This window comes from Oryzias melastigma, linkage group LG21 (assembly GCF_002922805.2).
Source record: "Oryzias melastigma strain HK-1 linkage group LG21, ASM292280v2, whole genome shotgun sequence".
In the NCBI taxonomy this organism is placed as follows: Eukaryota; Metazoa; Chordata; class Actinopteri; order Beloniformes; family Adrianichthyidae; genus Oryzias; species Oryzias melastigma.
The window spans coordinates 20,464,150-20,490,722 of NC_050532.1; the positions used below are offsets into that span (position 1 = coordinate 20,464,150).

At 39.2% G+C, this 26,573-nt stretch overlaps 1 protein-coding gene across 1 annotated transcript; it reads right to left on the reverse strand.

Moving 5' to 3' along the window:
* Nucleotides 1-1,795: 1,795 nt before the first annotated feature.
* On the reverse strand, nucleotides 1,796-18,283 carry LOC112155369 (protocadherin-17). Its single transcript, XM_024286939.2, has 4 exons — nucleotides 14,618-18,283; nucleotides 13,444-13,502; nucleotides 13,138-13,307; nucleotides 1,796-3,759 (listed from the first exon to the last, which is right to left on the reverse strand). The coding sequence occupies exons 1-4, from the start codon at nucleotides 17,084-17,086 to the stop codon at nucleotides 3,182-3,184; spliced, it is 3,276 nt and encodes a 1,091-aa protein (XP_024142707.1). The 5' UTR covers nucleotides 17,087-18,283; the 3' UTR covers nucleotides 1,796-3,181.
* Between the last annotated feature and the right edge of the window lie 8,290 nt (nucleotides 18,284-26,573).

Consider the following 26,573-nt stretch of genomic DNA (forward strand, 5'->3'; position numbering starts at 1 on the left):
CATATATGAGACTGTTGCATTTTTCATCAAAACTGACTCCTAGTCAGAAGGCAATTTCTCGAGGATATATTTTTAATCCATGTTTAAATTCATGAAAACAACTAAACTGCAGGAAACATTTTAGTCCTGTCATGCCACATGAATTCTCGTCTGCCGCTCGCCTTTTTTTTTTTTTTGCCTGGTGAAAAAGGGGAAAAGTTCACATTATTAAGTATTTCTGGAACACGTTTTTATTATTAAAAATGAATGTAGCCATTAATGAAATACAGGATGAGCTCAATATGTTTTACATAAAGTAACTTAAAGGAGCATTAACATCTGAAGAGTTTCCCTCAGCTATTTCAATTAAGTTTTTGAGACGAATAAATATGTGAGCAGGCACTTTCAAAGTCGCCCCAAAGGCACGCTGACAGTGTTCAATGACATCTCCCAGTTAAATGAAAACTACACTCTCAATATTGTTTATGTTTTGTGTTCACTGTTGTTTCCCCACCAACAGTTCTCAGCCAAGTGGAACCATCTCCCATAGAATTAAGTGGAGGTGGAAGACAAGCTCTTAATCGCCTGTGTTATTGAATTATTGAATTAAAAGCTTAAGTACTCCGGGTGAGCATGTCAATTTTTCACAACTGAATGGTACAGTGCTCATTCCATTTTCATCTGAATGGATCATTTGTGTATGTAAAATGTAGAAGAATGGAGGTATTACACAGATCAGTTTTATTGTCTGTAATTCCTTTTTGCCGTGGCTGTAATCATTCTGAGAGACAAGTCATATTCATCCAACAGCCCATGTGAGTGCTTAATCTGTATTCAGATCCCCTCAACAACGTTGTACTTTTTTGTCAAGCAGCTGCGCTATAGACCAATGTTAATTAAGAAAGGGGTTTGCTTCAAGAAGGTTGTGTATAATTGTGGCACAAGTAGGAGTTTAACCTGCTTTTCCTAAGTGATGCTGCTGGAAATAGGCAGAGGAGCAAGTGTCAAAGCAAATGGTTCAACCCCCATCCACTTGACATTCTGCTCACCTGTTTTCATCCCCCCATGTTCTGAAACCCCGAGACTGATAAAGATAAAATAATGCGATGTTTCTGTCTGGATTTGAATGGGATGGGTTGCTGTGACCCACGCAATCTCCCTCTCAAAGAGTATTTCAACTTATGCAGATGAGCTCATCAGAGCAGCCTGCTGAGATGAGACGTTCTAGGTCTGGAATTGTGTCAATACCAGCACCAAAACAAATGCAAATCAAAATCCAAATTAATGTGTTTTCCCTGAGGAGGATCGGAGTCGTACTTATAGTCGGCTCTCAGTAGATGACAGGATTCTGTTATCCAAAGCCCATAAAAAAACAATGCATTTCCAATCTGCTCACATGTGCAAGAGTGCAGATGAACAACCTAAGAAATATTTGACATATGTGACTTTAAAATATGAAATAAATACATTTTTTGTCTGATCTTCCCTGGCATCTACATTTCAAAAGCTGTAGTGAATATGCTGTAGGTTTTCTAAACAATATTACTCTGGTCACACAAGAGCGTCTTCTCCTGGAATGAACAAGCAGCCCCCGTGTTTGGAAAGCAGGTTTGGTTTCGATAGAAATGAGCAATCGGGGGATTGCTGCAGTCTCGCCTAATATGCCTACAGAGCATGGCCTGTCTGTCACCACATCTACCTTATTTGCATTTGAGTGAATGGTAAACAGTGCATAATGCATACAACCGGCAAATTCACAGACGCAGGTTTGCAAATCTAATGAGGCTGACTGCAAATGATAGACATCTTAGACACATTAAAGAGGCAGTGTTGCAAAACTTTTTCTGTATTTTTATTTCTTTTTTTACACATACTGTACTTGTCATACCTTTAAATGTACTGTTACTTTAATTCATTGCAGCTTCAAGGACTTTACTCCATGGCATCACTATCCATTTTGTTCAAGTTTATGCTATCAAAGAATTAATTGCAAAAGTCCTTGCTTGTAAATTCTCATTGAAGCAGCATTTTTTTTTTCTGTTCAGATTCATGTCTCATTATTTGTCAGATGCATCGACATTAATACAAACCTTCGGGAATACGGACATTTGAAAACAGCACAAATGTATTCATGGCAATGATGCATACTTTAGTGAAAGCATTGTGCAGAGGAAGTCAACTCCGTTGAGTGCACTAATCCACAGTGCTTGTTTTTATTTGACTTTATTCAATATAAATAGCTGTGTAAAATGTTGTTTTCTGGTTTTCTTGAGAGAAAGTTGCTTCAACTAGCATGGTAAATGACATGTGTGGGCACACAGTGTACAACTAAGGGATGGCACATCTGCAGAGTCACTAGTGCTATCTTTCTTGGACACATAAAAGCACCTTTTTGCAAAGAAATGCACTTCTTTCACACAGAACAGACAGCTTCAGAAGTTGTCACCAGTCGAAAATAACCCCCTCCCATGCACACAGTGTATACAAATTTAATAAAGTACACAACAAGTACAGTAGCCCACATTCACGTGTAAACCCAGCTTGTTTTCACATAAACTGCAGAGAGGACGACGATTAAAGTTACAAATACATTCTTAAAAAATTGTTTTCAAACGGTGTTGGTCTTTCTTTTTTTTTTTTTTTGTTATGAAAAGGGACATTCCCTGTTGCACCACCATAAACAGTTCATAAGACACTTCACTTTTGAATGTAACTTTACTGATATGTATTTCAGTTGCTTGTGATATTCAGAGAGAGGATCCTTATACACTAAATGGAGACAGAAAGCTTCACCGTACAAAAGCAGACAGGACTCAATAGCGCAACAGTAGCAATTTGTTCAACAGCCTCACAAAATCGGAGTTGTGTAAAATACAGACATCTAAATTGACAGGTACAGTACACCATGAAAACACTTGAAGTCAGAAAAGCACCCCAACCCCCTCCCCACCTCCCCAAATCTTCACAGCAGTCAAGGACACATATTTCACCGAAACACAAGTCACAAAGTAAAAAAACCAAAAAAAAAAAAACAAAACAAAATAAAAAAAAGAAAAGAAAAACATATAAAGCAGATGGTTTTTGGTTATACAATGTGTCTGAACACGTTTGTGGGTCAAAAATAAATCACCTCTTGGTCATTACCTGTGATGTCCTCATCACACCCCCTGGCAGGTGAGAGGGAGCGCGATCGCCTCACCTGTCAGTTCCCAGAGTCCCTCGGGTCGAGAGCGCGATCCGACCCCCCGCACTCCTGGCTGATGACAGAGCTGTGAATGAGGCTGCTTGACAGAGACTTAGGCCTGAGCTCGCAGGTCAGGTAGGAGGGCTCCTCCAGCTCGGTGTGCTGTGGGGAGCACTGGCCATCTGGAGGGCCATAGGCACTGCTGTCTGATCCACGGTCCCTCTCTTCTTTAGACTCTTGCTTGGCCAAGTCCATGGGCGTGCTACTCTTGGTGGGACTGCTGGATGCAGATGGACTCTCTTGTAGCGGTGGGCTTAGTGCACGCTGTGATTTTAAGTAAGGTTTGACATTGGCCACAAGGATAGTACTGTCCCGCTGCTCCTTTCCAAACGTGCTGAGGGTTTTTCTGCTGTTGCAGCTGATGGTGCCATAAATCTCTGTCTCTACCATGGCATCCATTCCCACAGGGATGAAAAGGTTGGTGCGATTATCTGCGCTGTCTGCTTGGCTTCCTACCCGTAACTTTGGCATCCAGCATCTGTCAGAATGTCCCAGTGCACGACATTCATCGGTGCAGTGGACTGATTTGTCTTGCTCTGCAAAAACAGTTAAACATTTTTTATTGGAGCCTGCTGGGGTATGAGTATGAACAACCTAGAGGAAAATGTAGATGACATTTTGAAGGATGAGCAGCAATACATAAATGGAGCAAACAAACACAAATTCTAACATTTTGAATATAACACCTACCAATAACTTCAGCTGCTTTTTCTGACATATAGTTTTGTATGTGTCATAGAAACTCTTAGTATAAAATGCCAACTTCTGCAAGACTCAAATGTTCTTTTGAATGTGCACCTTTAGAATACTAAAAAAATAAATAAACAAAAAACCCTTCCCTTACTTTGCTAAATATAGAAAATTAATGATTTTCCTACTTAAGAGACACAGTTTCCTGCTGTATTATCAAAGTCATGTAGGTGTTTCTTGAAAAAAAAAATAATCTGGTGCAGAGGAAGTGATGTACTCCATTTGCATTTCCATCAGAGGCGCAAAAGAAAAAAAAAAAAAACTATTCAGAAATTTACATGAGAGTTTTTCAGCATTTCTAAACCGGAGGCAAGATGTTTTTCATTAAATGTTGTTCACACTCAAGAGTAATCATTTTGTCACAGTTTTAGGCTCCAGACTTTCTGATTGACTTACTGGTACACTGATTCTACCAAACAGAGGCCTGTCCTACAAAACAAAAGCAAAATATTGGATCTTTTATGTTAACCTCAATTGGTTCCTTTGGGTCTGTTGATTTTGTAGCTGGTTTTATGTTGTTATTACTGCGGTCACACGTACATCTATCACCTTGTGATGGGGAGGCATCGGCAATCTAGAAGATTTTATGTCACTGACGTTTTTTTTTTTTTTTAATCATTGGCATAGTCGTGAATGTAGATGGCGGCTGTCAAGCGTGTAGAATGGCCTACTTTTAATATATCCCTGGGGTACCGGGTGGCTGTCCAAATCAAGTGCCAGTGGCACATAATGTGGTCGTCCGCCGTACGGACACATTGACCAGTAAGAACTGCTGCCGGTTGGCGGCTCCGGCTGCCACCGCCCAATTTCGTAATGGCATCATCCGACCTCGAAATGTGGCCACTGACCAATAACAACTTTTAGAAATCCAATCGCCATAAATTTTTGTGCAGATATGCCACTGCAGCCTCCTGATTACCAATGCTGCCATGTGATCGTACCCTAAAAAATAGTTACTTCCTGTAAAGAAACCACAAAGGTTCTCCTTTCAGATTGAGGGGCCTCTGGTCACACGCAAGACGGCGCCAGAATCAATCTCCAGCCAGAAACAGAAATTTCGCAACTTTTGGAAACCCTTTTAAAAAACTTTTCAGAACTATCAGATTTTGATCTTTTAAATGTGAATAAACAGTAACTCTCTAGTAGTTTACTGTGCAAGATGAGCTTGAAATGGGACAGAAAACGTTAATCGTTTTATTGTTTTCAAGTCAATATTAACATGTGTTCAAATCTGTATAACCACACTCGTTTACCTTAGAAGAAAAAGCCGTCAAAATGCAGTTTTTTTTTCACTGTGAATCAGCTGGTCGCAGAGAGTATCACAGAGCAAAAAATGGCAAAAAAAGGTTAAAAAAAAGAAGAAACAGAAAAAAGGTCAAAACGAGGGGATGTCTGCAAGGTCTTCCAATGGTTTTGAGCGCAAATTATGTTTTTTTTTTTTTGCGTCCAGCTCCAGCAGGGGGCTGGACTTCACATAATTAATTTTTGAGCGCCATATTTTTCCTCTGTGGCCAGATTCTCTTGTTCAGATTTAACCATTTTAACCCTATAAAATCATTTGTATCGTATTTGAGACAGGCATTTCTGAGACCCCTATCTCATTAACATGATCCAAACTTTCCTAATAAACCCACTGTATAGAACTCGGTCTGTTTTCTGCCCTGCAGTACATTATCATTCCACTAGGGGCAGTAGAAGTGCCTTTTCTGGTCATTTCAAAATGGCTGCTTCCATGAAACACTTCAAATGTCTAGCTAATTTATGGTGAGTATAGATTATGTTTTCTTATTTTTTATGACCACTGAATTGAAATAATATACCATTTGCTGATATTGAATTATTTATATTAGTATAAAAAACTGATTGAAAATGTGTATCAAATTTGAGACACCATTTATTCCAGAATGCATATATTAATATCTTTAAGTATTAGTAGGTTAACTTTGTTGTGAGTAAAAACTTACCAAATTTTCCAACATGTTATAATTGATACTATCTATTTCTAATGATAAAAATAAATGTTTAAACATTAATTCCAAAAAAATCTGAATTTAACTTAATCTGACATTTCTTGATGCTTTGGGCTTTACAGGGCTAACTGGGTTTAACTTGATTTGCACTTGGATATTTTCCTGACACTTAATTCCCTGTGATTTTTTTTTTTAAAGCCTGATTTAGTCAAGTCGCGTGCTGTTTTTCAACCTGTTGTCCTTATCATGCATTTTGATTGCTATATGAACTGCCAAATTATCATCCATCCATCCTCCATACCCGTTTTATCTAGCTTAGGGTCGTGGGATGTTGGAATCTTTCCCAGCTGACATTTGGTGAGCTGCAGTGTACACCCTGGCAGGATGCCAGATTAATAAAATATCCAATTAAAATCAGGCTTTAAATACATTTCTCTCCCTAAAAAAAAAAAAAAACAAACAAAAAAATCACATGAAAGTTTAACCAATTTTCTAATTATTTTTCTTAAAAAATTTGCTGTATGATCATGTTTGTTTCACAATGATTTATACGATTTACTACTTCAATTTCCAATACACTTCAAATTATCAATTTTTATTACAAAAATACATACAATTAAAGTTAAAAAATAAGATAATAAATACAATTTGTATTTTTTTCACCTAAATCTCAAAGTCAACGCAGGGAAACAAAAGCCAATTTTCATGGCGATGTGATGTAGAGGGTGTCAGATTTTTTATTATTTTATTTTTCTGGGACCATTTCACTGGGCTATCAAATTTAATGTGGCAATAATGCACTGAGGTATTTTGCATGTAAAGGCATGAAGCAAAATGTCAAAAATGTCTGCAAATTGGTGGAAAATAATAGATTTCCTTCATTTGTTCCACATGAAAATGAAACGGTAATTTCATCCTCCTGTTGCTCTGTCTTCTGATGTAGCTTTACTCTAATAAATGAGTTTTCTTTGCTCTGATTTCCATGAGCGAGCGACAGCTTTTTGATAAATACACACATTTACGATAATCAATAAATATATTCAAACTGTAGCTACTCTCTTTTCTTGTTTCCTGTTGACATATCAGGACTAAATAACATTTTTTTTGTTAATACATGCATCTTCTAGCAGGAAGAAAATGTTAGCTGGGTATAATCATAGCAGAAAATGCAAATTTTCTCACATCTAACTGACATTTTGAAGTCACTTGACTCTCATGAATCTACATTGCCTTCTGACAAGAAATACATCCAGTCATTTTAATGGAAATAAGCATCATAATTAATTCATCACTTCATAAATCTGATCAGCTCATCGCTGTTTTGCTCTCATGTTATGCCATGATATTAAAGTGCACGAACGTTGGGGGGATATTGAAACCTGGCTCGGATGACAAGTGTGTCTAGTATTTATAGGAGGCTACAAATGACGACTCTCTCTAGAAGAAGGTGGATAAATTATTCCAGCTAGCAAAGCATTCCTTATCCTTGACCAGTGTGCATGAGGAAATGTAAAACCAAGAACAAACAGATGCCCTCCCGGTGCCACAGTTCCCAGGGGACGTGGAAATCAGAACCGCCGTACCACACATGCAATGGAAGCTCATTTGCAAGGTACATGCAACAGCTACTCTATACTTATGCTAGTCTATTAACACCCACACAAAAGCTCCCACTCTTGCCACAGGATATGATAAAACTGTTAATTATGCTATGACTGGACAGAGCTAAATCGCATTGTTAATTTTACATAAGAACTGTTAGTGCTAAGCAATTTTTTATGGGAAATATGTTCCCCCTTTCCTCTGAAAAATATTAATGCATCAGATGGGTTAAAGTTGTGCCTTAAGGACGTTGTCTCATTTATCTATAGACTTTATGTACATTATAGCTTAATGAGTCTCATTTGACATCCCATTATCTCCACTATACCGGATAAAAAAGTCTTCTTTTTGTAAATGGAAACCTTTCTGCTTAATGTGAATGATTTTTTTCTGACAAAGAATTAAAAAGATCTTGAAATTTGTCAAGTACAGAAGAAGGAAAAAAATAATCACTTTCACATGCACTGAATGTATTTTCTGCCTCTGTGCACAACAGAAACATCACACTGGCTATAGTGTTTGTTTTCCATCCACATTGTGTAATTGTGCTGAATGTCCTTGATCTAAATACAGGTGTCTCCTGCTTCATCTTTGGATGCTTTGAAAAGGGAAGTGCAGAGTTTGAAGAGGTTATATCACTTATCACATCCATCTTGTGATCTTTTCTTCAACCTAATTAATAAGGTTGGGTGTTTAACCCTCCAGGTGTCAACGCTTCCACTGAAAGCAATTTTTAGATACTGGCCTTATTCTTGATTGGCCTCATTCTAAAATTTAGAGAAAAAAAATCACAGATTCATTACAGAATCATTTTTTTTTAAATCCCATCTTGAAATCCAAAAACAAAATAAATCCATAAAATTCCCAATTTTCCTGCAAATTTTCCTTCAGATTTGTTATTTTGTTTTACAGACCCACTCCAATGAAAATTGAGTGTTTTTAAAATGTTTTTGTGGTATTTTTCTCATGATGGAGTCCATATATATTCAGAAAATTAAGCTTAAAATAGCTTTTCTGAGTATTTCTTTGTTCAAATTGCTGTGAATCAGGAGCAGAAGAAAAAATGTTATCGGAAAACAGTTGTAGTAGTGACAAAGGTGCTAGAATCGATGGAACACAAGCTCCAATCCATTCTGATGCATCCACTTGTAGACGACTAAATCGGTTTATCTTTGCTGAGTGACATCAAAATTGCAAAGCTGGATAGCTCCGCTATTGCTCACAATTTTTTTTACTGCTAATTAGGACTGGGTGTCAACAATAATATCCAGAGTCGATTTGAATTGATTCACCAAAGTCTGGATCGATTCAATTCAACTTTTTTGTGATTCTTTTGAAACACATAAAAAAATCTACTATAGGTTTTGAATATATTTATATTAATCTGATATGGTTTACATACTGCAAAACGTATTTCTGAAATATTGAGATTGTTAATAGAATACAGTGTTAAATGGTTTCTCAAAAGGAGAAGCTCTAAGAAAAATGTTCAGATCCTGGAGAGCGTTTCAGTTTGGCCACTAGGTGGAGCTCAAACTAAAGCAGTATACCTTATTCCAGAAGAACAAATGGTGCTTTGGACCACAAATGATTACTTATTTTTTTCCCTTAAAATAGTTAAGAAAATTAATGCTTGTGATTTTATAAAGATGTTAATTTAGTCAGCAATATATGTTAGCATTAGTCGTCCTATGGGAAGTTTCATTAGACGATAGCATCAAGCTAGTAGACCTTAGCTTTATGCGTTAAATCAATCTCTATTTTTATGGATCGATTATTGATCTATTAAGCTTAGATCGACGCAACTGCTACTGCTAATGTTAGGTTGGGGTTGTAAAGGGCCGTAAGCTAGAGGGAGAGGAAGCATACAGGTGAATGATGGGAAGTGGGGGTGGGCTTACTCGCCAACAGTTCTGCCTACAATTCTGAGGTGAATTTATAATAAACTACTGCAGAAACAATGTCCAAGAAAACAACACAGGTTCTTTGATTTTTTTTAATCATAATTAAAAAATCACTGGTAAAGCTTTTAAAATTGATCAAAAAATGATAGGAGTGGGACTTCAAGACACCTCCAATATGACATCTTATAATGTCATGTATTTTATCTATATTATTGATCGGAAAAAAAGGTGTTTCTGAATAACTTGTTGATCCAGAAAACTTCTCTATTAAAAGTTAAAGTCTATCCTGGATTTTGCTGCCCGGGAAGGCTAATTCAATGAGTATTTGACAAAGAAAAAGAAATTCTATCGTAAATAATTTAGACTGGAATTATATACCTAAAGGTGCAGAGAAAGAGGGAAAAAGGCATTTTATGGGAGCTACAATCCAGAGGCCAATGTTTAAGTCACAGCTCACAAAGGGCAACACTTAGACCTACATGAACTGTAGATTATTATTAGTGCTCGCTTCATATTCTCACTTGATACATGGCCTTAGCAAAACCTTTTTCCATTTCAGACCATAGTTTTAGTTGCTGGTTATCTCTGGTGAGACGAGTTATTCATTTTTTATAAATAGTTTTTTTAAAAATGTATGCGCAACACTTTAAAGGCCACGGCTAGCTTTTACATTTGAAAGTGTGGCTTTAATTTCTTCAAATTACACACATTACTACTAATAAAGCAATTCAGGTCACTTTTATGGGTTTTTTAATGGCTCCATCAGTTACAAAAATAACCCATATTTTCTATTTATTAGGGTAACTTACTTAATGGGCTTAAAACTATTAAAATATGTCTTGTATTGCTTCTTTTTGAATATTTATTCAGTCAAAAGAAGTATGCTCTGATCAGAACAATCAATCATTGGAAAAAAGACAGTTATTGTCTCCAAATGAAGAAAACATTAACAATAACATTTATTTAATGATGAAATAAATACTTGCTGTCGTGTTAAATACTAGCTCACAGAGTATCTCCTTGTAATTCAGTATTAATTATTCTGACAATATCTGGGTTTGTGCTTAAGGGAGCATTAGCCTAAATGGTAGCTAGATTTGGCAGAACCACAACACTAATTCTGTGCTTCGCTGTGTGCTGCACGCACTCATGTTCCTTCATATTTCTTCCTGGAGGAATTGTGAAAAGCATTTTTAAGCATAGATACACAAGGCAAGAAGAATAAGCATAAGGAAGGAGAAGTGGGCAGATGCTGAATTCATTTCCATGGTACCTGTCTGTGGAGGAGCTGGCAGATGACTCTGATGCAAAGGGATGTGTATGTGTGTCCAATAGGAACAGAATACACAGGTAGATTTTTCTCTTGCCTTTACAGTCCCACCACAAGAACAGGAAATTTGAAAGCCTAAAATGTTGTATAAATCACTAATAATGCAGTATACATATATAGCTTATTAAGAATCAGTTTTGCTTCATCATAAAAAAAAAATAAAGTTTTTGCATTACACAAACTTCATTTTAGGCTTCTCCTGTCAAAACTTTCAGATATTCCCAATAAATTTGAACCTTTCATCTGTAACCCACTGTCACATTCTCATATTTTTTAATGGAATCTGCTTCCATAAGCTATAGCTCAGATGTACTGACTTAGACAAATAAATCTATCAGTTAGTAGCTGCAGAATTTGTATTAATAAAAAATAAAAGCCCTTAAAAGACGTACGAGGAAGAGAGAGCGCTTTCATCTGTTCCGCCTGTCACTGCCTCCCCAGCACCATTTTACATTTCATCACAGCATTTATTCTTTTGTATTAGACATTAAATATGGTCAACCTAAATTTCATGATTGTGACCAATAGGGATTATTCTAACTTTACAATGGAAGACTAACATTAAAAAAAAAAACAAAGACTGACTGCTCATTATAAATAGAATCAGAGAAAGCCTAGCAACATACCCACCATGCATCTGGTGTCTGTGAGAGTGAATAAATATTCAGAGTGCATGATAGTGGAAGCTGCACAGGTGCATATATTACCTGTATCAAAGCAGCCAAGAGACTAGAGGGATGGTAAAGGTAAAGACATAAAAGCAATGCTACTTAACCCGCAAGCTTTTGTGCTGCTGCATTGGAACAAAAATTCTGTGGCGTCTCCATTTTGGATAATAGTGCTATCTTGTCTAAATCTGCAAAACAGCGGCTTTGTTGTTCGCTAAATGTACCTGTATTTGTGTATTTGCGTGTGCGCATATGGGACTGAAGACCTGAGTGGGTTGGTGGCTGATGTTGTTTGTCTGATCAAGTCTTGGGCGTAATGCATAATGCGCTGGTTCCATCTTTCCGTCAGCAGACACTGACACCATTTAATGTCCAGCTGACCAACCCCAGCAGAGAAAGCCAATTTCATCCCACTGGGAGTTCGGCTCCGAGCTCCATTTCTCACACAAAAACAGAGAAAGGCATTAGCAAAACACACTGATATTAAAAGCGACGCCTCACTTGATTTTATTCATCTTATCTTAGGAGAGCAGGTCTATAAATTAACTGACACTGCAGCCGTGTAAGCATCAGGGCTGAACTGGTAAATATTCCCTTCCTTGCCGACTAAACAACTCTTTCCGTATTTCTCCAAGTGACTGGCCTTAGAACTTGGGTTGAATCAGATTTTGAAATGTACTGAAAAAAAAAAAGTGTGATTGAATTTACACCTCCCACAGAGTCAAGTTTGGTCTGCCATAATTCCTGAAAGCACACACACAAACACGCATTCACACATACATAAAAGTGAGACAGATAGAGGGAGATTTGCAGATACTTCTGGCACCCACAAGAGTGTTTCCATCTCTGCTCTCCTGAGCATGCCGCAAACAAACAGTTCATAGCAATGTAAATGGTGTGGAAAGTGCCGCATAGGGACATGATGACCACAGTCATTCCCTTCCAAGGCACAGACAAGGAAATGAAAAACATAGCCTCCTCACTCAAGTCCCACATTATTTTTTTATATTCTCCGTGAGAGTTGCTTTCATATTTTTTTGAGTCTATATCCACAACAGCTAAATTTATCAGTCTCTTTCAGGTCAGTCAGGTTGAAACAGATTGACAGTCATCAGTGATTAGACTTGGCTCTGTGGATGGTTTCAGAATTGAGAAATATCATTTAACAAGTCTATTTTCAGTTTTTAAGAAAGCACAACCAATAGCTGGGAAAATGGTTCCAAGCAAAAAAAAAAAAAAAAAAAAAAAAAGGAAACTGACTGTCATGTTGCACCAGAAATATCTGTCATTTTGCACTTGAAGGTGTCATGCTTTCTTGTCTCGGTCATGTTTTTTTTGGAGACATGGATGCGATGACTCAAATGATCAAGCGAGATAGAGACTCAGGTAGGTTTTTGCCATGCATTTGAGTCTGTTTGATGGTTAAATCAGTCAAGAGATTCTAGATTTTTTTTTTTTTCCATGCTGTCTTTGAAACACAGCTCAAGCTGTTTGCAATGTAAAGTGGAGAAAAGTAGTGCAGCTGCAGCTGCTTCTAATAACGTTGATGGAAGTGTCTGCATTGACTGTTCCCAGAAGCTGGTAGACTTCCACTCAAACTCCAGCGAGTCGCGGACACGTTCTTGCTGCATTAAATACAAACAATGTGTGGTATAAGAGTCAGTTAGGCATCTTGAAGATGTCCACTCACCCTTGTCAAAAGACTGGCCATTAACTGCCACCGCTTTCATCTTGAGGGCCTCCTTGGCAGATGTGTCGCAGTGTGAGCCTTTATTAGTATCCTGGTCACTATCAGCCTGGTCACTATCACCATGGCCACTGTCTCTGAGGCTCGCTCGTTCTGCATCCTTAAATGTTGAACTGCAGCCGAATAGAAGGAGGGAGAAATCAAACATAACGTGCCATTAGTTCTGTGTGAGAACTTCCTGCTTTGATAGCAGGAGTTAGTGGGCTTGCTATATGTACTGGTCAGGAGGTATTTGGACCCTGCTCTTACCTTTGAACAAATGGCTGCCTGCTGCCAGAATAATTGGGCTCTGAGGAGAAATTTTCAGTCTAGAAATGAAAATGAAAACAGTATTATGCAGGGGGACCACATTAAAATTCATGACAAAAGCAAAACACAACGCAAGATTCAGAAAAGAAAAGAGAAGAAATGCCCCTCATCTGAATTTGAGACCCTAAAAATGTGGTAAATGTTATTAAAAGAATCACAGGGCACCTGTCGGTAATGGCAGCAAGATAAAGTGCCGACCTCCACTGCGACCATATGTGTTTTCCTTGGCAAGGCAAATGGTCCAAGCATTAGCCGCTGTCATCAGCATCCTTTAGCCTCTCTTTTGAAAGTAATGTGTTTGTGTTGATCACACCCACATACACTAGTGACTGGTGACAGTGCCAGGCCTTGTCATCTGTGTTAGCGTCTCCAAATGAGACTGTCTGCGAGACTGTCCTAGATATTTACTTCGTTTACAACAGATAATTCTGTTGTGCTAAACACCACTACACGCCCATGTTGTCCAATTTGCATGTTAGCTGGCTCAACCCTGCCATCTCTACAAGGCAAGGCTGGAGCCTATTAATGGCCCCATCGTGCCAATTTTGGATGCGGATGGTTGGATCTGGCACATATTTGTGGAGGGGGGAGCAAAAAATACGATTGTAAGGTTATGCTGTGTGCATCTTGCTGTCTGGTGCACATTGGTTCAGTAATGTGATCGGACAAGCTGCTCAAACACCTGTCCAATTCCACATTTCAGGCGAGGTTTTCCTTTTTTTCTCCTTCTTTCACTCTAAAGCTGTGAATCTGGCAGGGTCACTGCAGCCTTGTTCAAGACTCACACTGTTTTCATGTCTAACTCAGAGGACTTTCAGGTTATGAAGACCAACTGTGCCATTTTTGCAGGAGAAGACTGAGAATGAAAAAATTAGAAAGTGATGCTCTGGGGGGAAAAAGCCCCCTTTTTTAAAATAGATGAATGCACTTCGGCACCGGGTTGCCGTATTGTGCTTTATATTCAGAGAATATATAATAAGAACAGTAGTAAGTGAATTCCAGTCCTTCCTTTTCTTCAATTCCTTTTCTTTTGTCAGATTTTCATGTCAAAGCAGCGTGTGCAGATAAGTGAGAATAATGCTCAGATGATGAATATAAAGGAGCATCCCCTTACCTGGATCACTGACATCCTGTTTCCTGAAGTGTCAGAGCTCAGCCCGGCAAAGCTGGAGTGGCACCCTGACCTAGGGACGGTCAGGCTGTTGGAGGTGGTTTTCAGGTACATGACCTCTGACCTGGGCAGTGTGAGCGGCAGAGGGCTCTGGTAGTCGAAACATATTGGTGAGGTGATGAGAGACGGGCTGCTCACCACATTCATCCGACTGGCAGAATCTCTCTCCTCCATCTCACTCTGCACCAGCATGATGTCACTCTTGTTGATCCTTTTCTTTTTTCCCTTCCCCACTGGAGTGTTGGAGTACTCAGCCATGCGGCAGTTATAATTCCCACTCTCCTTATCGTGATGCTTGGACTTGACAGCGATGGCGGTCATGACGGCTAAGAGCATGACAGAGATAATGCAGAGGATAACAATAAGGGGCAGGGACACATCCCAGTGCTGTTTTTCCCCACTCGCGGTGGAACCCCCTCCTGCCGCTGTCTCTGTGTTCACTTTAATGATGAGCTTAGCCACGGCAGATAAGGGGGGCTTGCCATGGTCAGTTACCCTCACCACCAGCTCAACTACTGGAGCAATCTCCTCCCAAAGAGCATGGGCTGTTCTGACCTCTCCTCCCACTGGATCTATCTCGAACAGGTGGTCGTCATTTCCCTCTGTGATTTCATAGGTTAAATGGCCACTATCTCCATGGTCATGGTCCACTGCTTTCACTGTAGCTACAATGTACCCAATCCCCACGTTTCTAGGCACTGGGATTTCAGCTGTGTCATTTTGCAGAAGTGGTAAAATAATAACAGGGAGATTGTCATTCACATCAAGAATATTGACTCTGACTGTGGAAGTGCTCTCCATGTGAGGGGAGCCGCCATCTTTAGCCTGAACTTTGAACTCGAAGGATTTGGTTTGCTCATAATTGAATGAGCGAGACGCGTATATGGCTCCGTTGGTGGGGTTAACAGACACATAGGTGTACACTGATACGTCTCCTATGTGTGACGGAAGTATGGAGTAGGTCACTGTGCCGTTCCGACCTACATCTGGATCGTGGGCCAAAATAGAGCCCAAGTACTCCCCTGGGATGTTGTTCTCAGGCACCTGCAACACGTACAATGACTTTGTAAAGCGTGGCGCATTGTCATTCTCATCCAAAATTTTTACAGTGAACGACCTGGTATTGTTCAAAGAGGGGATACCATTGTCTCTCGCCACAATTGTCACATTGTATTCGTCTCTCATCTCCCTGTCTAGAGGTCTATCCGTGAGCAGAGTGTAGAAGTTATCATTGTTCTCCTGCAGCCTGAAAGGTACGTTTCCCAGAACTCTGCACTGAAGTTGACCGTTACGGCCAGAGTCTTTATCAGTCACTCTGACGAGCGCTATGACAGAGTCTGGAGGGGCCGCCTCACTGATGGCCCCCTGCCGGACAGAAACAAAACTTATGACTGGCGAGTTGTCGTTTTTGTCCTGAACTTTGACTGTGATTTTGCAGTGGCCTGGGATCGGGTTGGGCCCCATATCCTTAGCCTGCACATCAAACTCAATGATTGGATTCTCCTCAAAGTCAATCTCTCCCTGGACCTTGATGACGCCAGTGTTGGGATCTATGGAGAACAAATCTTGTATTCGCTCAGATGCATATCCAGTGAAGGAATAGACGACCTGTCCGTTGCTTCCCTCGTCTTGATCGGTGGCGTTCAGATCTATAAGTATTTTTCCTGGGGGTGAATTCTCCGGGATCTCTATCACATACGAGGATTTTTCAAAAACCGGACTGTTGTCATTCGAATCAGTCACTCTGACGTTGATCTGCATGGAGCCTGATCTCGGATACTCCCCGCCGTCAATTGCAGTGAGGAGAAGGGTGTGATGGCTCTGATCCTCCCTATCCAGAGGTCTCTGAACCACCAACTCTGGATAAATTGTTCCATCACCCCTCACTTTTAAATCCAACGAGAAAGTATTGTAATCATCTCTTGTAACCTGATAGGTCTTTATCCCATTTTCCCCAGAATCTAAGTCATGTGCAATGGTCAGAGGAAAGCGAGTTCCAGCAGCCGCATTCTCCGAAATATCAATATTAACGTGATCTGAGGGAAAACTGGGCGAGTTGTCATTTATGTCCTGTATATCAATCTTGATCATGCAGATTTCCTTGTCGTTGGCAAACACCTCCATGGAGAGCTGGCACTTTGGGTTGCGCCTGCATAATGTCTCTCTGTCAATCCTTTGTTTGGTAAAAATTAGTCCACTCTCGGGGTCAACATCCACAAGATGCGGTGCCGAATTCTCCAGCACTCGAAAGTTGGATTTCTTCCCTCTTTCGATGGTCCCATATCCAGCATCTTTCGCTATATTGCCTATCACAGTTCCAGGTCCCTGCTCCTCTGGGACAGAATAATTGAGATTTTTCAGAGTGAGGGCTTTAACCCACAAAAGGAAAAAAATGGGTACAGAGAGACGCATCCCTTCTACACAGCAGAGGCAGACAGAAAAGAGGGGGAGAGAAAAAAATCCTCGTTGACTTTCAACCTGTTGATTATGGCAAACCTAGAGAACTAAACCCACAACAGGCGCTGATCTCCCTCTAATTAGGCATTAAACCAATTCCTTGTCTCATTTTAATCGTCTCTTAACCTCTTTCACGTGATGAACTCTTTCTGTAAACAAAGATGACCGCCCAACGACACCTGATGGATGAATTAAACATCAAATCCAGCACGGCGCTCCATGTATCCTCTTTTTTTCCCTTCCAAAATAAAAGACTTAATTAATAATCGATGAGAATAAAGTATTATTATTCCATAGTGCTTCCAAGGTTAAAGCGTTTGGATCTCTGTGGTGAAGGTTAGACGGCGGCTTACAAAAGCGCATTGCCCTCATGCGACATCTACACCTAGGCTACTGCAAACACTGACATGGCTATTCAAAATGCAGCATTGCCCCCGATGTTACCATTCACAGCGCATCTACTTTTCCCCCCTCTGTGCGGCACACTGTTGCATATATGCCTTCCGTCCGCGTCGCACGCACAAAGTGGGAATAAAAAGCAGGATGTGGAGCTTGATCCTCCCGTCCGAGCGTTCTCTGCTCTCCTCCCCGTCATTCAAGAGCATCAACCGCACGGATGCGACTTTTGCCCGATGATTGTCCTAGAACCAGTCCAGTAATCCCATAATCCAGTCCAATTGGATCCGGTGCTCCTGTATCCTTCATTCGGACAACACTCCTCCTGGAAAACGGTGAAAAGAAAAATGCGCCTTTTTTTCTTGTTTTTTTGTGTTTATTTTATGTTATTTCAGATAATCTAAATCAATCGCTCCTCCTGCGCGCAGTTCTCTCCGCGTCAACTGTTGAAACCTGCTCCTCTCCTCACAGTGAGCCGATCTGACCGGAAACCCCTCGACGCCCTCAGAACAGACTCCTGTGCATCTCTCGCAGCATTTAACATAGTTTCTGATCGTCTTCCAGCAAATGAGTGAACGGTGACAGATCTAGCCTCCGGGGGGTTTCTCCAGCACGTCTGGCAAGATCGCATGAAGAAAGGCTGTTCTAGTGCTACGTGATTCATTTACTGATGTGCGCGCAGCGCGCAGCAGCATCACAGACGAGCGTGCTGCTGCTGATGCTGCTGCTGCTGCTCCTGGATGTTGCACCTAATACATGTGGATGGGGACGAGAGATTATATAGAGATTGATGAAATGTGCCGGGCAGGGATTTAGAAGAAGTAGAAAGGACTTGACAAGTGGTCATTTTAAGGGAGAAGTGGAACAGATGGCCAGCGCAGTGTGGAAAATGTAATATTAAAGCTGACAAAACATTTTGTCAGCTTTGGAGAGTAACTGAGAGCTCTATGTTCTCAGTATCTTTGAAGCCAGGCATCGTGAAATAAATGTTCTGTTCTATTACTGAAAACAGTAGGCTCACACCTGTCTCTTTTTCTGCTCTTTGTTGAGGAAATTCAATCATAAGATTAAAGAAGAAGACAGACTGTGGGTGTTTTTTTAAGATAATCTCTGTAAAGGCTGCTTATAGGAAAAAATAAAAAATAAAAGCAGGTTTATTTCACAGCTCAAATATCACAGCTGTGTGTACAACCCGCCTTATGAAGCGATCACATCGCCTTATCCGCATCAATCTCATATCTTACACTGAAAAAGATGGACTGACATTTAGTTCGCCCAGCACTCCAACAATATGATATTTGCATTTTTGCTCTCTTGACCACGTCTCAGTGAGGCGTACAGGCCTCCTCGGTGACGCAGACACCCTATGAGAGCAATTCTGCCAGGAAGCTGTGTCAACATCGGGGTAAGATCACTGTGGCCTGCCTCCCCGTTTAATTTCTTGCTGCCCGGGATCTAAATCAACCTTGAGTTTCTCCTGAGTTCATTTTCATTGTCTGGAAACATGGCTGCTTTCCTCCTCTGGGGAGCATCAACTTTGGCTGGCCGGGGTGCAGCCTGCATAAATTGCCCATTTCTGCAGGTAAGAGATAAGGACAACAAAGGGAAACTAATTATCATTCAGTCTAAGTTAAAACCTCAGGAAAGAGCTGCTATTGACAATTGTGTCTGCATTGTCACAGTCATACCATTTAATATGATCTGAATTCTGAATGCAGTGGAGGTTCATATCCCTAATAAATGGGACAAATCTTAATGTGAAGCTCCGGCTGCTTTGTTCTCCTCAAAGCTGATGACTTTTTACCTCATAAGTCTTTCTAATGAGACCAGCGCCTGACGTGGCAGGAACTACATCCATTAGCACATCTTAGGCTGGAAATGCATGTTGTTTCGCAACAGATTGTTGTTTGCATTAAAGTACACCTCACTCATGCTGCAAAAGCACACCTGTTGTGGGTCCAGGTGGAAATGACGAAGCGTGGCAGCAGCCTGCTCCATTTGGACACATTTTTTACATCTTGACATCTCACTCATGTGATTCACTTACCACTCTGCACTGGCATGATTAAAGGTGAGATTAAATTGTTTATCATTCTGTTTTTGCCCCTGTCTCTGGTTGCGGCTCACTTCAAGCTGCACACCGGAATACTGATGGTGGTGAGTGGAGATGATGATCAACACAAGCCACCGAGTCTCGCTGTGAAGTAAATGCATAAATGCAGGAACAAGTTGTTCTTGGAACAAATCTCCCCACCAGACATTTCGCAAACATGTTAATTACCTGATTGAAATAGAGGGTGGGGGGGCGGTTATAAAGGAGACACAACCGCACTGCAAAAACCTCAGATGGTTAATAATTTACGCATGACAACAAAAACCAAGCAGCAAAAAAAAAAAAAAAAAAGGAAGAGTCAGTCCAATAGCAAATTATTGGAACGAAGTGAAAAGTCATTATATCTGCACTGGCTTTTGTAGTCCACCACAGTCTGATTTTATCTCGTAATAATGATCCATTTCTCTGCATATTCCATGTCATGACTCCTCTGGGGGTACAAGTTTTAAAGGGACAGTTCATTAAATCTGCTATTAAAAAAAGAACTTTCTGTTTCACTTGTAACTGTCCAAGCAGATTTTTATTTTTTTATTTTTACAATTCAAGGTGTTGATAAGTTTTCTAAAAGTTCTGCTCTTCTTCAGCCAGCACAATGCAATTAAACTGGGATAATAGAGCTCCGCTTCTACTTAAAATAGGGAGTTTGTATTATCTTTGCATGAAGAAGACTAATCAGATAACTTTGTGGAACATTCTCTTTTTAGATTTTTTAAAGATAATATTAACATTTTAGGTAGTATTTCTAATATAAAATGAAGTCAACATCTGCTGTTTGAAAAAAAAAAAGAATTATAAAAATACTTTCTTAGCAAATTAGTAGCCTATTAGGGCATTGCAGTGTAATGGTGTGGTGGAGACAGATGTATAAATCTCCACTTTTCCCTTGTTCAGTCACAGTGACAACAAACAAAGAACTTTTGCAAGGAAAAAAAGCACGGTTTCAATATAAGGGGAATCAGTTTCTCAATTCGTTATGTTTCTGTTTTTATTTTAACTGAAACATCTTTACTATTTTATTTTAATAATGTGCTGTAGCAATTTTTGGATAGGAACAGTGCCGTCCCTGGCCATAGGCGACCTAGGCGGCTGCCTAGGGCACCACCTGCTTGAGGAGGTGCTAAATCCCAATGTTAATACATAATTAGTATTTTTTTTTGACACACCACTCATTTAATGTAATAATAAAACAATAAAACAACATAAATAAAATAACTCAAAAGTTTGACGTAATCAATAAATGAATAAATTAAATTAAATACTACTTTTAACAAAGGTTTACAAGACTTCCTTTCAAAATAAAAGACTTCCTGTGTCACATAGTATCATCTCGTCGGAGCAAATCTAGTGGTAGTGTAATGTCATTAATGGAAAAAAGAAAGAAAAAGTTTTATTATTAAACCTTTGTGGTGTTTCTTAGTCAGAAATGTACTGATGTAACTTTCTAAAATCAAAAAAGAGCTAATTTATTGTATTTTTTATACCAGGAAGGGTACTTAAAACACTGGAATTTGTCAAAATGTTTAGTTCTTGATTATCAAACCACTATGGCTACTTTGCTTTGGAGGCTCACAGAGTGATATGTATATATATATATATATATATATATATATATATATATATATATATATATATATATATATATAACTTTGCCTAGTTAATTAAACTAAAAGCTTTGTATTTTTCTTAGACCAGAGAGCCACAATAAAGGGGTAGAAGAGCCACAGGTTGCAGACCCCTGACCTACGGTAAGCCTCCACTGATATCCCATCATCCCTTTATTTACACCTTCTTCCACTACCTTACAGTCCCTCACACCCCAGCTAACATTAACAGAGCAATAAAAGTATTGAAGCCATCTAGCTGTAGCCAGATGCCAACTCGAACAAGGAAAACATCTCCAAGTGGATCAATCAGAATGGGGTGGAGCAGAGAGACTTTGGCCCCCCAATTTCACTTTTCTACATCACAACTGTAGACTTTCTCAAACACCATTTTGAATCTGATCCTGATTGATCCCGATTTGAATAAAGCAATACTCAGAAACAGTTTTAATCCTAAATTTTTTAAAGTAAAATATGTCTTCTATCAGGAGAAAAATACAACATGTTAAAAACAGAATTTTCACTGGAGTGAGTCTTCAACAGAAACTTAATTAAACCTGCCAAACACTGTACTTAAAAATATTTTCAATCAGTACTATGAAAAAAAAGAATCCATGGGGTTTTATACTGCCTTAAAAAACAGATTCACACTGGCAAATTTGTTGTGTATTAATGGAATTTCAGATGAGACGAGGCTGACACTGTTGCTCTGGATGGCACGCTGCTTCATTAAGATGAACATGGGAGCTGTTGTTTATTTTTAGTCAATCCCACATACACCACCCTGCTGTCATAATTCGCTGGCATACCAAATGTGCATTAATCTGCAGCTGAAAATAGTCCTCAAGAAATGCCCTATTTAACAACAAGTCCTTCAAACTGAACACCCAAATGGGTCATTTGTACCAGCCCTCTGAAACCAGCCATAAAAGCATATCAGCTTTACAGTTGACAGGCTGCAGATAAGCTGCCGGGAGTATACGACAGTGTTGTGGTAAAGGTTTGTTTGTTTTGGGGATAAGACTTTTTTATTTCTTTCTTTGACTCTTTGAAATCCTGCTTTGGAATTAAAATGGTGCTGCCATCGTTTTCCAAAGAAATGCAGAGATAAGTGAGCATCTAAGAGATCTTTGCGCCCTGTTGAATATGCATGTTGTTTCCATTTCAGAGAACAATATTTTGGAGGAGTTTCATTTGAGTGAATCACCAAAGCAAACTTCTAAACTTTGGAAGACTCAGTTTGCTGTCAATTTGACCATAATTTACAGCTGAAACAAAAAGCATATTTTAAGGTTTGAGCTCGATGAAGCTGCAAAGAGGATAGACAAAGTATCTGCAAAAAGCTAAATATATATATATATATATATATATATATATATATATATATATATATATATGTATATTTTAAAAACCCTAGCCACTGATAATCAAGTTTTTTACATGTTCTGTGAACTTAGTGTAGCCCTCACTACATAAACTTCACAACTTAAAACAGTCGTTGTCTGCACGTCCGCATAAAGAGACACAGAAAAGCACGTAAGACGTAAATGGTAAGGAGTTGGACCATTTTTTTTCCTGTTTGATCACACGACAATTGTTGATTTACATTTGTCCTTTTGTTTAATTTCTACTGTGTGTACATTGCGTGACCATCGGCTATGGTGGCTGCTTTGGTTCAGTTATTCCGCTTTGTATTCAGACTGAAGAACCTCAAAACGAACTGAAGCTCAGTGTATTTGGAAATGAACCCAGACCAACTCAAAAATGGGTCAGAGACCGGTTCCAGGTCCCGGACCAGGGTGAACTCAGCCCATAAAATTTGTTCTGGATTATCAGGGGAAATAAACAAGGAAACCCATTGTGTACAGTCTGAATACATCCTAAGTCTTAGAAGATAACAGTTTTTTTTTAATTTAGGCTGAAAACGGCATAATTAATATTTCTACCACGGTCAATGCTCTGACAGTTGGGTATGTCCAAAAGTTTTTCCTTGTCATCGTTAGGGCATACGCTACACTTTAATGAGTTCTTCACTCATGCGCGTTGTCCAATACCGAATCATTAAAAACAATATTAACTTTGAGTGTAGTTAAAACAAAAGACTGAGGTCTAGCATCGTTCACAGACGAGTTCATTTAACTAAACAGATCTAAGAAACAGCCTTCTGTATCTGGGGTTCTGGTAATAAGGTTCATGCTTATGTGTTGTGTAGCAACATCAAACCAGCTCCATCTGTATCACTGGTCAACTGCAGACTGTTCATTATCAACATGTCTGTCTGTTTGTGGCTCTAAGCTAATTTGAGCTGCTCCTGCTAGACGGCTTCAGTCATTATTGGAATGAGATGGTGACGCCTGCGTTTGGAGATCAGCTCGGATTTTCGAGTCTCACTCACAGAAAAATTCACTTCCATCACCGACGGTAAATATTTTTCACCACAACTAATTTGCACTGCTTAGTGAGCCTGAGCTATAATCCTCCCAGATCATGATCACCAAGGATCATGGTTTGGGAGTAAATAAGGTTTACATAAACCTTGGAGGATTTTGTGTTATCAATTAGTAGCAAACAGCTTGTTTCCCTTGTCTATTGTCAGAAGATTTTGAAGTTGGGGATCAAAAGAAAATTCATCTCGCCAGGGTTCAGCTTATACATTTTTGGCTGAAGCTCAGTCATTTGGACCAGTCGGCATTCTGGCAGCAGCATTCAGCTTCCAGGTGTAAAGAAAATTGACCATACTTGTGCTCATACAAGCTATTTTCTAGTGCATCTATGCGTATCTTGATAGAGAAAAAAAGCTTTCTTGTGCTCGATAGAGGTGGAAAACCTTCCATATTATCTTCCATAACCCGAAACTCTAGGACTTTTTTAAGGTCTTTATTGAAACCATTAAAGCATGAAATGGTTCATAGAAACAAATTCTAATCATGCGACAAATGAATGCACAAATCTAAGTGTTAATGAAAAAAAAAAGTCTCAATTTACATTTCCCACAGTGCTTTTTTATTGGTAAGCTTTTATCTTATTCATATTTACAGATAGTTTTCCTCCATGTGAGGTTTGACCATTGCTCCCTTAATTATATGATCCTGTTGCACTCTTTGTCTGCGGTTCTGGCAAGGGAATTGGCACCATTTTCATCTTTTACTTGAGTTATCTCTTTGTTATTAGTAAGATACAACAGGGATTTAATTTTCTTTCATAAATTTTCCATACGTTGAGTTAAAATGTACAATAACACGGCTTTAATGAAGAGGTCCTTGAACAGGTGAGTGTTCGCTGGAGTACTGCTGAGTTTATTTCTACTAATGGAGAAAGATAAATAACAATAATGAGTGAAATATGCTTCTGCTCCTTTCTATACTGACTTCAGCATGGGTTTTATTAGCCAACTGGATGCACTGTCAGTGGCTCATTGATCTGATGTATTGAGTAAAGTTCAGCCGTGATAGACAGATGCTTGATCCAGTCACCTTTCATATGTCTTTTGAAACTTCCTGCCCTTTTCCACATAATGTTTCCGCAGACATCCTCCAGAACAGTTCATTAACAAACCTCAAGGCGTTTCTGGTTTATGGAAAGGTCGTTGTCAAAAGAAAGAATGTTGACTTGATCAGATTAAAAAGGCAAATAAATTGACTTCTTTCCTTCTTAATGTCTAGTGTTTAGACAAAGAATCCATTTACCTGGTGCTGCTTTGAATAGAGTGAAAGGGTTTTCATTTGAGGACTGGAGCTTATTCAGGTTTCAAGTAGATGCACCACATTCCCAACCAGTTACACACAAAAGACAAGCTTTTGGCTTCTTGATTGAAGCTCATTTGAAATTAATGGGGAGTCGAGTGTTATTCACAAAGTAGCCACTAGGGGCTTGCTTCAGAAGGAATTAAGGGTGAATTCAGACTGGATACATTTGATTTGCTTAAAGTGAGCCAGAATATGTTTACCCCAATAATTTGGAACAAGTTTTCAGTATGAATAGACCCAGGTCTGTGACCAGAAACAACTCTGTCCCTTCTTTTGAGGTTTGCTCTGAGTTTCTTCAGTCCGAATAGGCTCTGTGCTCAGAGTGGAACAACTGGGCCGAAAGAAGCATAGTCATTATTTAAAGATCCCTACAATAGATCAAAATATGATTGGACTTTAAATTTTCATGAAAATTAATGGCACTAGATATTGACATTTACTCTTTTTTGTTTGACCTTAAATTAGCTCGCAGACAGGGACACACTTTTTTAATTTACATATGACTCTTTCATTTTTTGCCCCACAGAACCATTACTGGATAAATCAGGCTTGTTTATACAAACTATTCACTGATTTACCAAAAGGTCATTATTTAGCGACGTGTTTGTAGTAAAAACTGCGTCTATTTCAGATCACATCCTACAACCATCTCTTTACTTTCTTTTGAGCGGTTTGACCAGATCAGTAAAGCTTATTTGGCTTCATAAATAAGCAGTAAACAGAACATCCACAAGTTAATATATTATTTCTTTGTTCGAACATCCATCTATTTCTACACTCGCTTTAAAATATTTAGGATCGCCTGGGGCTTGTGCGTTATAGCAATCACCAATCAGTCAAAAGACTACAAAGACACCCATGCTTTCACCATAATCACTAATTACCTCGCATGCATGTTTTTACAACAGAAGAATACTGATAAGGTAGATGTGTGGTACACATGGACCTGGGTTCATGTTTAAACACATACATTTAAATGTGAATATTTACTGTTTTTGTTGTTGGCTGACGAGACGCTCAACATGTTTTGCTTTAAAAATGACAGAATTTCTTGTATGTGTGGGTTGTTAGAATATTAAGTCTTTGCTTTATCCTTTAAGTTTTTTAAATTATGTCAAGAAAAATCCTGTTTTGCAAAAAGTTCCTTTGCAGTTAAATAAATAACATTGAAACAGTTAAAATTCAGAGCACACGCAGCTAACCAGAGCTTTGTTGCATGTCATTGTCTCTCTTCCTCTCCACTGTTCAGGCGCACCTGTATAATAAACACAAAACAAGTTAAACAGAATTTAATAATTTATGGATGCAACTCTTCTTTTTTCATTCATTTAAAAAGAAGAGATTAATCTTTTGCTGGTAATAGTTAGTCCTCCATTCCTGTAGCTTGACAGTAGGCGTGCGGAATTTGTAAATACACCTAAAAGGCAGAGCTGCTGTTGCCTTGCCTGTTGTGCAAGAAAAGCTGCCTCACACATCTCACAAGCCTTGTTATCACGATACATGTCGAATAAATTATTTTTGTTACAGAGCAGCTGCATGTAAATGCAAATCCTCCAGAGTCGACATGCCAGATTCCTAACATCGTT

Coding starts and splice junctions, on each gene's coding strand:
- LOC112155369 (XM_024286939.2), bottom strand. CDS start 17,086: ATGCGTCTCTCTGTACCCATTTTTTTCCTTTTGTGGGTTAAAGCCCTC. Junction 13,503..14,617: donor ACAGGATGTCAGTGATCCAG/GTAAGGGGATGC, acceptor TTTCATTTCTAG/ACTGAAAATTTCTCCTCAGA. Junction 3,760..13,137: donor TGGCCAGTCTTTTGACAAGG/GTGAGTGGACAT, acceptor CTGTTTTTGCAG/AGCAAGACAAATCAGTCCAC.